This window comes from Neofelis nebulosa, chromosome 15 (assembly GCF_028018385.1).
Source record: "Neofelis nebulosa isolate mNeoNeb1 chromosome 15, mNeoNeb1.pri, whole genome shotgun sequence".
Classification (NCBI taxonomy): domain Eukaryota; kingdom Metazoa; phylum Chordata; class Mammalia; order Carnivora; family Felidae; genus Neofelis; species Neofelis nebulosa.
Window position 1 is genome coordinate 62,941,413 of NC_080796.1, and position 15,312 is coordinate 62,956,724.

General features: G+C 36.6%; 1 protein-coding gene across 1 annotated transcript in view; it reads left to right on the plus strand.

The window, feature by feature from the left end:
• The window catches only part of LYPLAL1 (lysophospholipase like 1), a 38,238-nt gene extending 23,467 nt beyond the window's left edge, over positions 1–14,771 (plus strand). Inside the window, exons 3-5 of the mRNA XM_058701676.1 lie at positions 18–187; positions 12,975–13,090; positions 13,867–14,771. Of these exons, the coding sequence (XP_058557659.1) occupies positions 18–187; positions 12,975–13,090; positions 13,867–14,106 (526 nt within the window). The 3' untranslated portion in view covers positions 14,107–14,771. The remainder of the gene's footprint in view (positions 1–17; positions 188–12,974; positions 13,091–13,866) is intronic.
• The last annotated feature ends 541 nt before the right edge of the window (positions 14,772–15,312 follow it).

The window sequence follows — 15,312 nt, forward strand, 5'->3', positions numbered from 1 at the left end:
TTTCTGGTTTTAAACAGGCCATATACTCCTATGAAAGGAGGAATCTCCAATGTATGGTTTGACAGATTTAAAATATCTAATGACTGCCCAGAACACCTTGAATCAATCAATGTAATGTGTAAAGTGCTCACAGATTTGATTGATGATGAAGTAAAAAGTGGCATCAAGAAGAATAGGATATTAGTAGGTAAGACCTTTAAATGTTAGTAAATTTCTTTCACTTTTGCCTATTTCTATACATTGAACTTTACTTGGAATATTATTTAGAAACACCTGTATATCACTTGACCTGTTCATTGTTTCAAATATGAGTTTATATATTGAAGGTTTTAAAAATATTGAAATTAACGGCTCCTGAAACTTTAATTCATTTTCTTTAATCATAACTTAACTTGAGAATTCCGTGTTTAATATTCAATTAAAAGATTATTCATTTCAGTTTTTAAAACATTTTATTTTGATTAGCTTGAGTTTTATAAATATGCTTAAACTACTGTTACCATGATCAAGGTAGAGTATACAATCAAAATATAATATAAAATTAATGAAAAGCATACCTTTCAGAGTTAGTGTCACAGGAATAAGGCATTTATAAACTTTTATTAAACATGTCTTCAGCAATCTCTCTTCCCAAGGGGATATATATACCTTTATATAAGCTGTTTACTTAATGCCCTTTCCTTTTTCTGTAATCATCAAATACATAAACTATTAAAATCTCTATTTATATAATACATAGGAAAGTGAGATTGGCTGGGTAGAATGTGGATGGTACAGAATATATTTTGGTGAATGAGTTTTATTTTCAAATACAACTATTCAATTTAAAATGACTTGCATTTAATGATGAAATTGTAAAGCAAATTAGCTCTATCATATTCTAAATAACCATAAAATGCACATTGAGATCTTGTATAGACAAAATTTGGTAAATTAGTAAACTTCCTTTGTGTTTATTGAAGTACTGAACTAGTCGAGTTGAGAAGCAGTATAATATGATGAATAAAATCCATTGTCTTCTGCCTTGCCTTCAACTTCCACTTTTAATTAAAAGCAGTGAGCCCTCCAGCCCAGTAACATCACCTTCCTGGTCCTCTGTTTCAGCATCTAAATACAAAACATAAGGGGGTGCCTGCGTGGCTCAGTCAGTTAAGCCTCCAGGTTGGGCTCAGGTCATGGTCTTGTGATTCTTGAGATTGAGCCCAGCACAGAGCCTGCTTAGGCTCCTCTGTGTCCCTCGCTCTCTGTGCCTCCCTCACTTGCACTCACTCTCTCTCAAAAATAAAGTTTGTTTTAAAACGTAATGGGAGTGCTGGGAAGACCATGAGGAAAGGCACGCAACTCAGTGTAGGGGTAAATTATAAAACAGTTACAAAACAGAATCCAAAATGTGGGAATGTATGACAAAGTCTGTCATTCAATCATTTGGCAAATATTTTCTAAGTTCCTACTGTGTGCCAGGCATGTTAGATGCTCAAAGGGACACACAGATCAATAAAAAAGGATCTGTCTCACAAATGTTAACAACCTAGAAGAGCCATTAGGTACTTACAGTGATTACTGTAATGCCAGCAAGCCTGTGATAAGTGACCTAAAGCAGTGTACCTGCTGGCTCTTCAAAGAGAATGATCACATGCATTTATTACTTCTTCCCAGGACCCATCACAATTCCTGGCACAGAGCAAATGCTTAGGAAATTTATAATGAATGGCATGACCTGGTCAGTGAATTGCTGATTTAAGTAATTAAGTACCACAGGAATTGAAAGCAGAGATCATACCTTGAGGCTATTCAAGAATTAATAGGAAGGTAGCAGTGGCATTTGAGATTTGAGATGCACACATAAATAGTTTTATCTATTGTAGTGTGGAGGTCTAGGCATAAAGAATGATATGAACTCGAAAAAGTAGTGCTTGTTTTTATCTGTCTGGACGTTAGATGGCTTTAGCAGAAAGTCTGTTGTCCAAGGAAAATGCCTTGTTGACTCTGATGGCTGTGCTAAGAGACTGCAGAGCAGGATGATATAGTGACAGATACAGGTTCAAATGTGACGTCTGCCTTGTTACCACCACATATACCTACACTACTTTTCTGCTGCCTCACCTGTGTGGGAATAACAATACAACATCTGTTTTCCTGGGAGATGGTGTTCGTAAAATACTTGGCTCATTCTAGGCTCTCGAATTCTCTCTGGTTCCCCTTCTGTCCTTTATTCTGTGGATGATTGGTGAGGGATGATCAGAGAAGGTCTGTGAGTCATGCAGCTCGTTAGAACTGTGTGTCAGGAAAACTGATCTGGCAGGAGGGTTAAGTGAACAGATGCGAAGTTGTGTGTGGGGGAAACCAATTCAGTAATTGATCAACTCAGTAGTTGATTCCGAAGTGATTGATTCCAGAGATTCCAAGGTAATGTGATGACAGTGGGAAAACCAAAGATTGGGATAAGAATTTGCTTTAAGATAAAACTGCAAAATCTTCACATGTAAAAAAGTAGAAAATATTCTGATTAGTACTCAATGTATATGAGCTAAAGATTCTGTCATGTTGACCGATAACTGCCATCTGCTCGTCTCCTTCCGTCCCCACCTCTTCCCTTCTCCACATCCATCAGCTACTTCGTATTACTCATCTCTGGAAAGAGGCCGTGGGGACTGTTGTAAGGTCAAAGAGCTAATAAGAGTTTTGAATTGGGGCACCTGGGCGCCTGGTCATGATCTCGCAGTTCCTGCATTCGAGCCCCAGATCGGGGTCTGCACTGACAGTGCGTAGCCTGCTTGGGATTCTCTGTCTCTCCCTCTCTCTCTGCCCCTCCCCAACTCACGCTTTCACTCTATCTCGAAATAAATGAATAAACTGTAAAAAAAAAAAAAAAAAAAAGCTGGAATTGAGGTTTACTTCATTTCAAAGCCCATGATTCTCCCATTCAATTTAACTAAACATTTTTAAGACTTTTAATACATATTTTTGAATTCCTTTCACCAAAAAATTGTACCAGTTGATACTTCTCCCACTCCTATTAGAATGTCCGTCTTACTGCATCATCACTGAATAATATTGCCTTGAAAAATATTTGCTAAAAATAAGTAAATGAAAAGTCGTAATTAATTCATACTTATTTTGTTATTCTCCATCTACTTCTTTTTGTTGTATTTTAACACAGGAAGGCTTTTCTTCGTTGTCTGTTACTCTTTCCTTTTATGATTTTCTTTTTCCAAATAATGTCTTAGTGTGAGAAAGTCTCTAGAACTTGGATAAATATTCAAATAGGTTTTCTACTGGTTTTCTATATGTGATTTATTTTTTACCTGTACTTCTTTGAGTCATCTGGAATTTATTTTATTTGCTTTTTACCATATCATGGAGATTTTAATATTTTCTAAAGTACCAAGAGAGCCTTGTTAAAGTATAGTCTTATTTAGGGGCTTTAGGTGGAGTTGAGCATTCCACTCTTGATTCAACTGAGGTTGTGATCCCAAGGGTTGTGGGGTTGAGCCCACATCAGGCTCTGTGCTGAGTGTGGAGCCTGCTTAAGATTTTCTCTCCCTCTCTCTCTCTTTCTCTCTCTCTGCCCCTCACCTCACTCATGCCCTCTATCTCTTAAACAAACAAACAAACAAAAAAAGTCTTTTTATAAAGCCATCAGTAATATGGTCAGTATTTTATCAAAACACCATTGAGTCTGTAACAACAAAATTTCTCTGTGGAAGCTTTGTAGATTATTACATTGCAAAATTTAAAAAATTGAAATTTATGGCAAAGCCATATTAACATGTTATATATAATAGTTATATATTATTTTTTGAATACAAAATGCTGGAAAAGGAAGATTTTTTTTAGAATTTTTGAGATGAGCTGATTAGCTTCAATAAAGCCTCTTTCTTAGCTTACAATGTGAAAGAGACCACAGAGCACAGACTCAGTGTGCTTTGTTCTTGTTACCTGTATTGTTATTTAACTAGTCAGTGAACATAAATCTTCAATAACAATCTATAACATTACATGTACCCCAAAACACACATGATTCTTGGCCTCTTATACTATGACAAAACATTCATCATAATACCTCCCCTTTTTTGTTTGCCGTCTTCTTTACGTGGGTTAGCTTCTAATCCTAGATTCACTACTTTGTAGGCATAGGATCTCCTTAACCTCTGTGCTTGGGCGATAATAATATACCTATCTTACAGATTTGTGATAGTTGAGTTAGTCAAAATACTCAGGAATGTGTCTGGCATGTAATTTAGAGACTGTTTTCTTCCTGTTATTAAACAGTCTTTATGCCATGGTCACTCCAAAGAGCAGAAGGGCCCTACTAAGGCCACGGCCGCCCCTGGGAGACCTTTAGACGGCTCACCACTTCTTACCCGTCATCTGTTTTCTTTCTCCTCAGTGGTGTACATGCTGGATTTCTTGCTTTCTTTTTCATGCATTATTTAAAAGGAAGTTACTGCTTAATAACTTCCAACTGGTTTTTGTGCTTTTGTGGTATCTATGATAGTACATTTTAAGTGGAGTAAGATTTAAGGGCTATTCGTAACATGTTAACGAAGGAGGGATTCCGTGGGAAGTCAAAGAAAAATGCATTTAAGATTCTGCCCAATTTTTAGTACACACAAACACAGTGCACTACAGTGAGTTTGGGTTATTTTTAAAAGTTCATTGTAAAAGGAAAATTTAGAAAATTTTAATATTGAAAAGGAAAAACATGGAGATAATAGGTAAAACATTTTTAACTGTTATCCTTATTGATTTTGTTTAACATGTGATAACATTTCTGACTTAGTATCATATAATATGTGCTCCTGGAGCCCTTATCTCTGAGATTATAACTGCAGCCAGTGTAAGCTTTATAAAACAACACTATTTTCTGTATTTGACTGGGTGGGGGAGCCTGTTCTGTGTCTGTGGTTTTATTTTAATTAGTGGTATTTTATTAAGCTTAGTTTTAAAGACAATTGCTTTTATAATGTATGTTTTGCAACTATTTGGGGGTAGTCTATCTAGTTTGCTCAGGTTAAAAATGATACTTCTTATACTAAATTTGATCTCCAAATTGTTAATAAAAATTTTAAGTCTTGGAGTACCGAGAAAACTATCAAAACGTTTATAGCCTGATGAAGAAGGTACAGAAGTAAGGTGTTCTAATACAGTGTATTGTAAAAGTGTATACAAGGTACAATGTGAGCAGTGAGGAAAGAACAAGTAAATCTTTTGGAAGGAGTTAGGGACTGCTTCTTAGATGGCTCCAACTGAGTTTTAACGAAGGAGTTAAAATATGACTGGTAAACAGAGAGGGAAAGAAAGCAAGGGGCACATCAGAATCTCTCAGAAAATACTAGTTTAGTATGCCATCCAGTCCCCTAGGATTATCAGATTAGATACAGAGAATGATGTGATCAAGTGTACATTTCAGAAGGCTTATGCTGATAACGCCATAGACGTTGGCCAGTCTGAAGGCCAGGAGAACAGCAATAGATGCAAGGGAATGATGGCGACTAACACACAGTTTCAGGATTTAGGGAACATGAAGATGAATAAGATTATACTTGAGGACATTATAGTCAACTGCAAATGTTAGCTATGAAAGCAAAATCTTGGTTTTCTAGTCATCAGTGGAAATATATTGCTTTCTTTTCATTTTATTTTTATCTTGGAGAAAGAGCACGGGAATGCTGAGAGGGCAGAGAGAGAGAGAGAGAGAGAGAGAGAGAAAGAATCCTGAGCAGACCCCATGCTAGGGCAGAGTCTGCTCCAGATTCTCTCTCCCAGTCTCTCTCTGCCCCTCTCCCATGCTCGCTCATGCACTCTGGCACACCCTCTCTGTCTCTCTGTCTCTCTCTGTCTCTCTCTGTCTCTGTCTCCCTCAAAAATAAATAAATAAACTTTAAAAATGTAGTTATTTATTTGATTTTATATATTTATACCACACATGATTCCACAGAGGGTATGACAAAAGTTAGGAGAAAGACAGGCAGCAGAACAGTGACTTTAAATCACTTTCTGATTTTTGACAAGATAGTTATTAATAAGCCCTGGGATCAAATCTTCTCTGCTGAGAAAATTATTAGTAATGCTAGATCATCCTGTCTAATTCTTATTTTATTAACATATTAACATCTTATTTCATTAACATCTGTATCTCTGTTACTATCTGTCTTAAAACTCATTTCCTATGTTTCTGTATAATGTGAGAAATCAAAATGGAGAAAGGTATAAAATTTTTCCCATGTGTACTGTTGTGCTTTAAAAGTGTATATAGTAGTAATACTACTAAAATTGTTGGCATTTATATTACACTTGACAGTTTTTAAATTGCTGTTACTATACATAATGTTTTATTTTTAGATAGTGTTTAAATTATGAGGTTGTTTTCATTCGCAATATCTCTTTTGAGCCTTGTGATAGGTAGAACAGGAAATTATTATTCTCATTTCAGATGTTAAACTAAAAATCAAACAGGTTACTAGCTAACATAAAATTGAGTTGGGACTAGAACCCAGACCCTTTGACTTGGTTCCTTTTGTACTAGGATGGGATTCCTTTTTTGGCCACTAGGTGGTGATAATTTGTTAAGACAAAACTGACAAAATTTAGGTTTAACTTCGATCTAGGATGTATAGAACCTAAAAACTGATATAACCAGATTATAAGAATTTTGATAACATGAGCATACTGTCAGAATTATGGAGCAGGGAGAATCAAGTGCTCCTGGAATTACACCTGAGTCATTTACATGGATGTTTTAAATGCCAACCATGAGGGAAATGGTTAAGGGAATTATGGTCTATTAATATAATTGAATATTATGTAACTGTTAAATGCTATATGTACACACAGAAGGAACTTTGTAAGTATGTGTTCAATTAATAAAATTACGGATTTTATAATTCTGTTAAAAGACTTTCAAGTCAGTATGATACGAAAGAAAAAGCAAGGTACAAAAAATGGTACATGTAGAGGGTTTAACTGTTAAGTGAATTTTTAAAAACATGTTAAAATTATGAAGAGTGAAACTTTGGATAACTCACTTCTGTCTGTAGGGTGAAAACACTTTGTATACTGGGTATATATCAATGTATTAATTTTACAATATTTAAAATAAAAATGAAGGGATAATTGGAATTACCCAGATGAAGATTAGCACCCGAATTTATAGGCTCCCTTTGGGCTGACCTTCTACAAGTTTCTTCTGAAGCTCTTTCTTGACCTAACACTTGGAGAATGATAGCAGTTTTCTATTTTCTTTTAGCATATATGTGTCTTAATTAAACAACTTGTGTTTCTTCAACAACAATTAGAACTTTAAAGGCTTGTAACTGCTGTTCTAACAGCTTTTTATGGAAGATGATAAGTATTCTGTTTACCCTGTAAATTTTGTATTGGAGGACAATTACAAATAAATATATATTCCCCAATTCTTTGAGACTTTATCATAGCTCAGTCTGAATTACTATAATACATAAGTTAAATGGAAGAATTGTTGAAATTTGTGGGGAGGGTAGATTTTATTACATTTTAAAAATCCTATTCAATTGATGGTAAACTTGAATTATAAGTATTTTTTTCCTCTGGATTTTGTTTTCAGATAGACTAGTTTTCCCAGTATAGTTTTTTATACATTGTTTCTGTTTTATTTTATTTAAAGAGTTCATAAAAGCTAGGTTTATTATTTTTTTAACATGTTTTATTCAGCTTGTTAATCTTAAATGTATGTTGAAATGTTAACTCTTGACGTTTTAATACCTTGCCAGCAACTATAAATATACATTATAACCGTTACCTACAATGAGTTTACTATTTGGTATTTACTTATTGAACAGTATATTTTATATTGCATTTTAGTCATTTAGATGGAAATTGAATTCAAATAACTAGTCTTTTGTGTTAAATTTCCTTCTATTAGGAAAAAATACACAAAGTCCCTTTTCATAGTAAAATGTGATGCTAAAGGTGATTGTATTGTCAAAGATGGCTGGTGAGAAATTGCAGATTACCTCACAAGATTATAATTGGGCAAAGGACTTAGATTAAATCTTTAAATAATAAGATTTCAATGAGTACATTTATTTTCATTGTAAATTATGAGTATTAAACATGAGGTTAAATGTCTGCAGGATGCATTTATGTTTCTTCAAAATGATATATCATATGTGGGAAAATGTTTTCTTTCTTACTTTTGGTTTTATTCTTACTAGACTGGTTTCATCTAGGGGCTCTGAAACCACACAAAGTAATTAGGTTTCTCTGATCAATAAAGATGAAATGATGGGGGGGGAATTTAATCTGTAAAATTTTTTCAATAAAGTTGTTTTTGCTTATCGTGTGTTCAAATTCTATCTTGTGATGTGATTTTTGTTATCAAAAAAGGGTTTTTTTAATGTTTATTCATTTTTTGAGACACAGAGACAGAGGTGTGAGCAGGGGAAGGGCAGAGAGAGAGGGAGACACAGAATCCGAAGCAGGCTCCAGGCCCAACCTGTCAGCACAGAGCCCAATGCGGGGCTTGAACTCACAAACCAGGAGATCATGACCTGAGCTGAAGTTGGACTCTTAACCGACTGAGCCACGCAAGCACCCCTCTTGTGATGTGATTTTTAAATCTTTATCATATTAAAAGTTCACATTTAATGATCCTAGCCTCAATATTTTTTATGAAATATTTTCTTTTTGCTCCATTTATGAATTTTGAAGCTTTTTTCGATTGTTGGTGCAGCTGAGATTACCTAGAACTTCATTGTCCAATATGATAGTCCTTAGCCACATGTCACTATTTAAACTTAAATTTAAACTAGTTAAAATTAAATAAAATTAAACATTTAGTTCCTTAGTCACGCTGGTCACATTTAATATGTTCCTTAGGTACATTTGGCAAAAATATAATTCAAGCTCTTGAATTACTCCAAAAAATAAAAACTTTGTTCCTACAGCCTTGGTATCTATAACAATAGGGATTTCTTGTAAATCATGGCCATATTTTCACTTTCTGTTCTTACCCATTTTACCTAAGGCTGAATTGTCTGCCTTACAGCTATTGATTTTTTTGTAAGATTGTGATTCTCATACATTTGATTTATGGGTATAAGAGCTTTTAAAAATTAGAAATAGGCTTTGAGATTGCGGTAGTGGGTCTAGGGCTGAGTCTGGGAATCTCTGTTTTCAAGGAGCCAGATTTAGGAATCATTAGCCTGGGGCGCCCTAACAATTCACTCCTGCATTTTCTAAGCTTTACTTTTATATCAAATCCGATCACCAGATAGCTACATTTCCTGATGATATAAATTTGTCCCCTTACAGAAATATTCTTATGGGACTACAATTACATTTATTCACTGATTTGATAAAATATTTAAGTGCCTACTATGTGCCAGGCACTGTTCTAAGCATAGGGAGGGTACATCAGTGAATAAAACAGACACAAAACCCTGTTCACATGAACCTTATTAGACTACTGAATGTTTTCTTTATGCCCCAGACTTTTTATAAAAGAATCAAGAGCAGAAGTGGCTGTATGTAAAACGTCTGGTTTTGAGTTTTATGTTCAATAAAGACCTACTTGACAAATTCCACCCAGGAGTTCAGTGCTAGGAAAAGCTTCTAGTATGATTTGGCATGATCGCTTCTGTTAAAGAATGCTGTCTTGCTACAGGGGAGCAGTTGGAAGTCAAGTCATTCCCCTAATTGCTGCTGCTCCCCCGTACCTCGGTCTGTGTCCCTCCTTCTCTTTTGTTCTTTATCTCTCATTCTTCCAGCAGCCCCATCTCGCCTCCCTCACATTCCGCCCTCATTTTAGAGATGCAGTTTTATTGTTAAGAGTGGGTTTGATTATAAGCAACCCTGAATTTCATTTTATAAGTAAATTGGAGAAAGGGGGGATCTGAAGGGATGAAGCAAAGAATGCATTTGCTGAGACTGGTTCTGTGAACTCTACAGAAGGCTGAAATTGTGTTCTGGAAGATACGGATTCTTACTCTCAAACTTAAAGTAGGCGTCTGTTTTTACAGAAGCTCTGTAAACTTTGAAAGTCCTTGCTGTTTCAACTTTTACATGTGATTATGAAGCATTTATATATTATAGATTTAAAAACTTGGTGGAGACCCTAGAGATCATCTAGTGCAATTATCTAATCTTATTGGAAATGAGATCCTGGGTTTTAAATAATTTACCTAAAGACACTCGGCGAGAGTGTCACTGGTAGGATTAGAACTCAGTTTCCTTTACTTCCACGTGGTCCTCTCCCTCCAGACTTTGAATTAGAAAATGCATCATGTCCTTTTAAATACGATAAATTTAGGGCACCTGGGTGCCTCAGTCGGTTAAATGTCCGACTTCAGCTCAGGTCATGATCTCGTGGTCCGTGGGTTCGAGCCCTGCGTCGGGCTCTGTGCTGACAGCTCAGAGCCTGGAGCCTGCTTCGGATTCTGTGTCTCCCTCTCTCTCTGCTCCTCCCCTGCTCATGCTCTGTCTCTCTCTGTCTCAAAAATAAATAAAAACATTAAAAACAAATTTTTAAATACGATAAATTTAAGAGACGTGTGTAAACTTTGTATTATTTTCACCCCGAAATACATGGTTTCTAACTGAACAGACTTTATTGAGTTGTCACTATGTAGCAGCCACTGTACTCACCACGGGGGCACGTGCAGTGGGGAGGCCAGCTTGTCAGCACGTGTGCACCAGACGGTGGAGACACTTTGCTGAGCTCCCTCATGAGCTCGCAAGCACCTCGTGATACTGGAAGAAAGAACCGTTTCTTACCCTCAAAGATTGCACCACCAGTTTTTCAATCTGTAATATGCAAATGCTTAATAAGGCCCAATCTAGAGAAATAATTTATATTTAATAAATGAAAACATGATAGCAGTTGTATTTCAAGAAGCGTTTGCTTTATAACCCACGTACTGTATTACATAGAAAATCTTGAGAAGCAAAGACAAGTCTGTAACTAGAACGGTGGCACAACCCAGGAAGTTTAGAATTCTTTCTGCTTACTTAACAGTGAATGTTCACCAGAAACGCTAGTCTTGTCTGCGGTAAGGTCTTCATATCCACGTGGAGCATGGCAAAGGTTCATTAATGTGCACGTTCGTAGGTAATGGAGCTCAGTGTTGTTTTTTTAAGTTTATTTATTTTGAGAGAGAGAGAGAGAGAGAGAGAACGTGCCCACGGGAGAGGGGCAGAGCAAGAGGGAGAGAGAATCCCAAGCAGGCTCTGCACTGTCAGTGCAAAGCCCAACTCTGCCTGAACTCGTGAACTATGAGATCAGGACCTGAGCCAAAATCAGGAGTCAGACACTTAACTGTCTGAGCCACCCAGATACCCCGGAACCCAGTGGTTTTAACCTTTTTGGGAATTTGAGGCACATATGCAACTTTCACAGTCAATTTTAAGATGTGCGTGCTGCCTCTGCCCCTGCCAAGCCTATTTGTGATCTCTAATTAACCATATCTGCATCTGTGGCTGGTGTGGGGGCTATTTTGAAAGAGCCTTTCAAGTGGTTCTCCTCCATGGTGCACTTCTGCTACTGAGGAGACCCTATTATTTCCCTCTGGTATGTTGAAAACCACAGATGTAATATTTATCATACACTGTAATTATTTACATATTATGTGCTTCTCAAAAATCTAGACTTTGCAAGCCTCGTAATCGTCACTCACACATTGTATCCTGGGTCCAAAATGATACTGTCGGTTGGCCCAATAATACTATTAAATATTATTAAGTAAATAAATAAAATATAAAAATACATAAATAAAATTTAAAAGCCGTTCTATTCTAATAAATACCAGAAGATAGGAGAGAGCACATTAAAGTCTGTTGCAAGCAATCTAGATTCCAAAAGTCCTGGTTTACAACTAAAATTAGGGGTACATCCTTAAGCAGGTCACCTAATCTTGGGCCTCCGTTCACTTCATCTGTAAAAGTAGATTGTGGTAAATTCAAATTTATAGTCTCTAAGGACTCAGCTTTACACTTTGTTAAGTGAAATAAAGCAGGAGGCTGGAAGCGAGATCTGGATTCTGCACCCGTGTATATTCTTGTATTTCCATAAGAGTGTGGCTGTGTGATTCACTTTCTACATTTATTTCTCACAAAATGTAAATAAGATGCCTTTTAAGTCTCACTCAAACTGGGGACTAGCATCCCTGGTCTCTCCCCTGAAGTTGGGTCACCAGGTCACCTACCTGTCTCCATATCCTGTGATGTCTCTGGTGCCCCCTTGAGGAGAAGGGCCCATGTATTTTCATATATGTGCTACCGAAGGGAGCACAGGACCGTGTATTTTAGACTGCATATCTCTAGTGACTAGCACAGTGTTTGGCACATAAAAGACAATAAAAGTTTGTTAAATGAGTAAATTATTTTTTTAACTTTGAGAAAGTTTATATAGGTAAGTACGTTTTTAATTATACCATCACAAATCAGTTTCCAAAACGACATTGTAATTTAGAGATGTTTTAACTGGCTCACCAGATTTTTGATCATCCTCCCTAAAAAATCGCTAAGCATCTATTATATGGCAGAGACTGGGAATTTAACTCCTCATGGGGCTCAGAGCTTGGCAAGAACGACAGAAAGATGCATGTTATTAATTCTAGTTGCAGTGAGGACTCCTATAACACAAGCATAAGCAAAATATAAGTAGACACTGGATGTTTAAACAAATAACACTTGTACTATGACTCATATTTTGAACTATGGTAAATATTTTTACTCGTTGAACATGATTTCTTTGTTTAATTCCAGCTCTTTTTGTAACAAGTCTCCTTACCAGTGATGACAGATGAGCCCGTGTCGTTTACGCATTGCAGGTCCTTTTTTTAATGAGATCTAAAGTAGACTAAATTTCTTTTTCGCACTGTGTCTCCAAATATTTTAAAACATGCATGGAATATTGGCCCAGATGTATCTTGTTCTGAATTATTGTTGCATATATTCTGGCTTTTTCTGATTAAGTGAATTTTTGCTTCTTTTAGGAGGATTTTCTATGGGAGGGTGCATGGCAATGCATTTAGTGTACAGAAATCATCAAGATGTGGCAGGAGTATTTGCTCTTTCTAGTTTTCTGAATAAAACATCTGCTGTGTACCAGGTAAGTTCCAGATTTTAAAAACAAAACAAAACCAAAAAAAGCGTGAAATAATCACACATTGAAACTAAAACAAAATTGATCATGAAGCAATTGCAGTCGATGCACAGAGCACTCCTGGGAATCCATCCCCAATTAGTCGTAATGAATATTAATTCCAGCTGGTCATTAATGTTCAGGAAATACCATAGAAAGAATATTATTAAGCATGGTGTCCAAGAGGAAAGGATAAAAATCATATGTATCCCTTACACATAATAAAAATAGAGATGATTATAGCCAGGCTTGTTTTTTTATGTCATGAACATAATCGAAACAAATGACCAATTACATTCCCGACACCTGTCTCATAGCAATATGCTAATATACGAAACGATACTATAGTGTTGTAACTTCATACCAGAATTAGAAACAGCAGATACAGAAATGAAAACTAGAATGTAATTTTTCTCTTGATGGTGCCTGCATTCCTCCCTCTCTCCACTCTCTATGTAAAGAAGTTTGTCTGACAGAGTCACACGGTTTCTTCAGGAAATGCTTCGACTGTGTTTGAGACGGTCCTGTATGGAGTCAGTGCTGGTCATGTACAACCATAGCTCACTTGGTGCCAGCAACTAGCCGAGCCCCCAGTCCAGGACCACCAGTGTGCACCTTAGACCACACCACCACTGCCTCTTTTCCCTTTAAATATTGGAAGTTTTCTGCCCTGTTTGATTTCCAAGAATGGTGTTCATCAATGAATTTCTTAAACTTTTCCATTTGTACATCCTGTTCTTCAGGCTCTTCAGGAAAGTGATGGTGTACTCCCTGAATTATTCCAGTGTCACGGCACTGCAGATGAGTTAGTTCCTCATTCTTGGGGTGAAGAGACAAACTCCGTGTTAAAGTCCCTAAGAGTGAGCACGAAGTTTCATAGTCTCCCAGGTGTTTACCATGAGCTAAGCAAAGCTGAGCTAGAAAAACTGAAGTCATGGATACTTCAAAAGCTTCCAGGAGAAATGGAGAAGCAAAATGAATGAATCAAGATTGATTTGTTGACCTACCTGTAATGTCTTTGTGAAAAGTGGTTTTTACTGCCAAATTGTACTTTGATAAGTGATAATTAAAATATTGTTATCAGTAAACAATATCAAGCTTACTGACTTATTTACTGGTTATTGAAATGCTTAGCACCACAGAGAGTAGCATCATCTTATTCATGGTAAATATTAACTTAGACAGACATCTGTGTGTTATTTTTCAGATACATTTGTAAATATTTGGAGACCTTTTAAGTAATTAAATGATTAAATTTTAAAAATAATGTAAAGTTGGTTTAAGTAAGAGCAATGAGAAAACATGAAAAGGCTTAACGTGGCATTTTATTTACAAGTGTCCTATCTTGTTTCCAAATATTCAGGAATATTTTAGATGTGTTTATTATTGATTTCTGATTTAAATCCATTGTGGCCAGAGAGCATATTTTGTGTTACTGTTTTATCTGTATTCATAAAGGTTATTGGCTTGAAGTTTTGCTATTTAATTTGTTTTGTACATTTTTTGGTCTGGTTTTGGTATCAGGGTAATACTGACCTCATAAAATGAATTGGGAGGTGTTTTCTCCCCTTCTGTTTTTTTTGGGAGAAATTGTATAGAATTGGCATTAATTTTTACTTTAAATTTTTGTTGAAATTCTCTAGTGAAACCTTCTGGGCCTGGAGATTTCTTTTATCTCTTGACAGTGTACCTACAAGTTTATTATAAACACCTCACACTTAGTACAAGAACCTTCCATTTTCCCCTTCCTGGTCTTTATGCTATTTTTCACACTTTACTTATAAATAGCATGTACCATAAATCTCACAACACATTACTACTCTCTTTTTTTTTTTTTTTTTTCAACGTTTTTTATTTATTTTTGGGACAGAGAGAGACAGAGCATGAACGGGGGAGGGGCAGAGAGAGAGGGAGACACAGAATCGGAAACAGGCTCCAGGCTCCGAGCCATCAGCCCAGAGCCCGACGCGGGGCTCGAACTCACGGACCGCGAGATCGTGACCTGGCTGAAGTCGGACGCCTAACCGACTGCGCCACCCAGGCGCCCCTACTACTCTCTTATTTAAAGTCAGCTTTCCTTGGGGCGCCTGGGTGGCGCAGTCGGTTAAGCGTCCGACTTCAGCCAGGTCACGATCTCGCGGTCCGTGAGTTCGAGCCCCGCGTCGGGCTCTGGGCTGATGGCTCGGAGC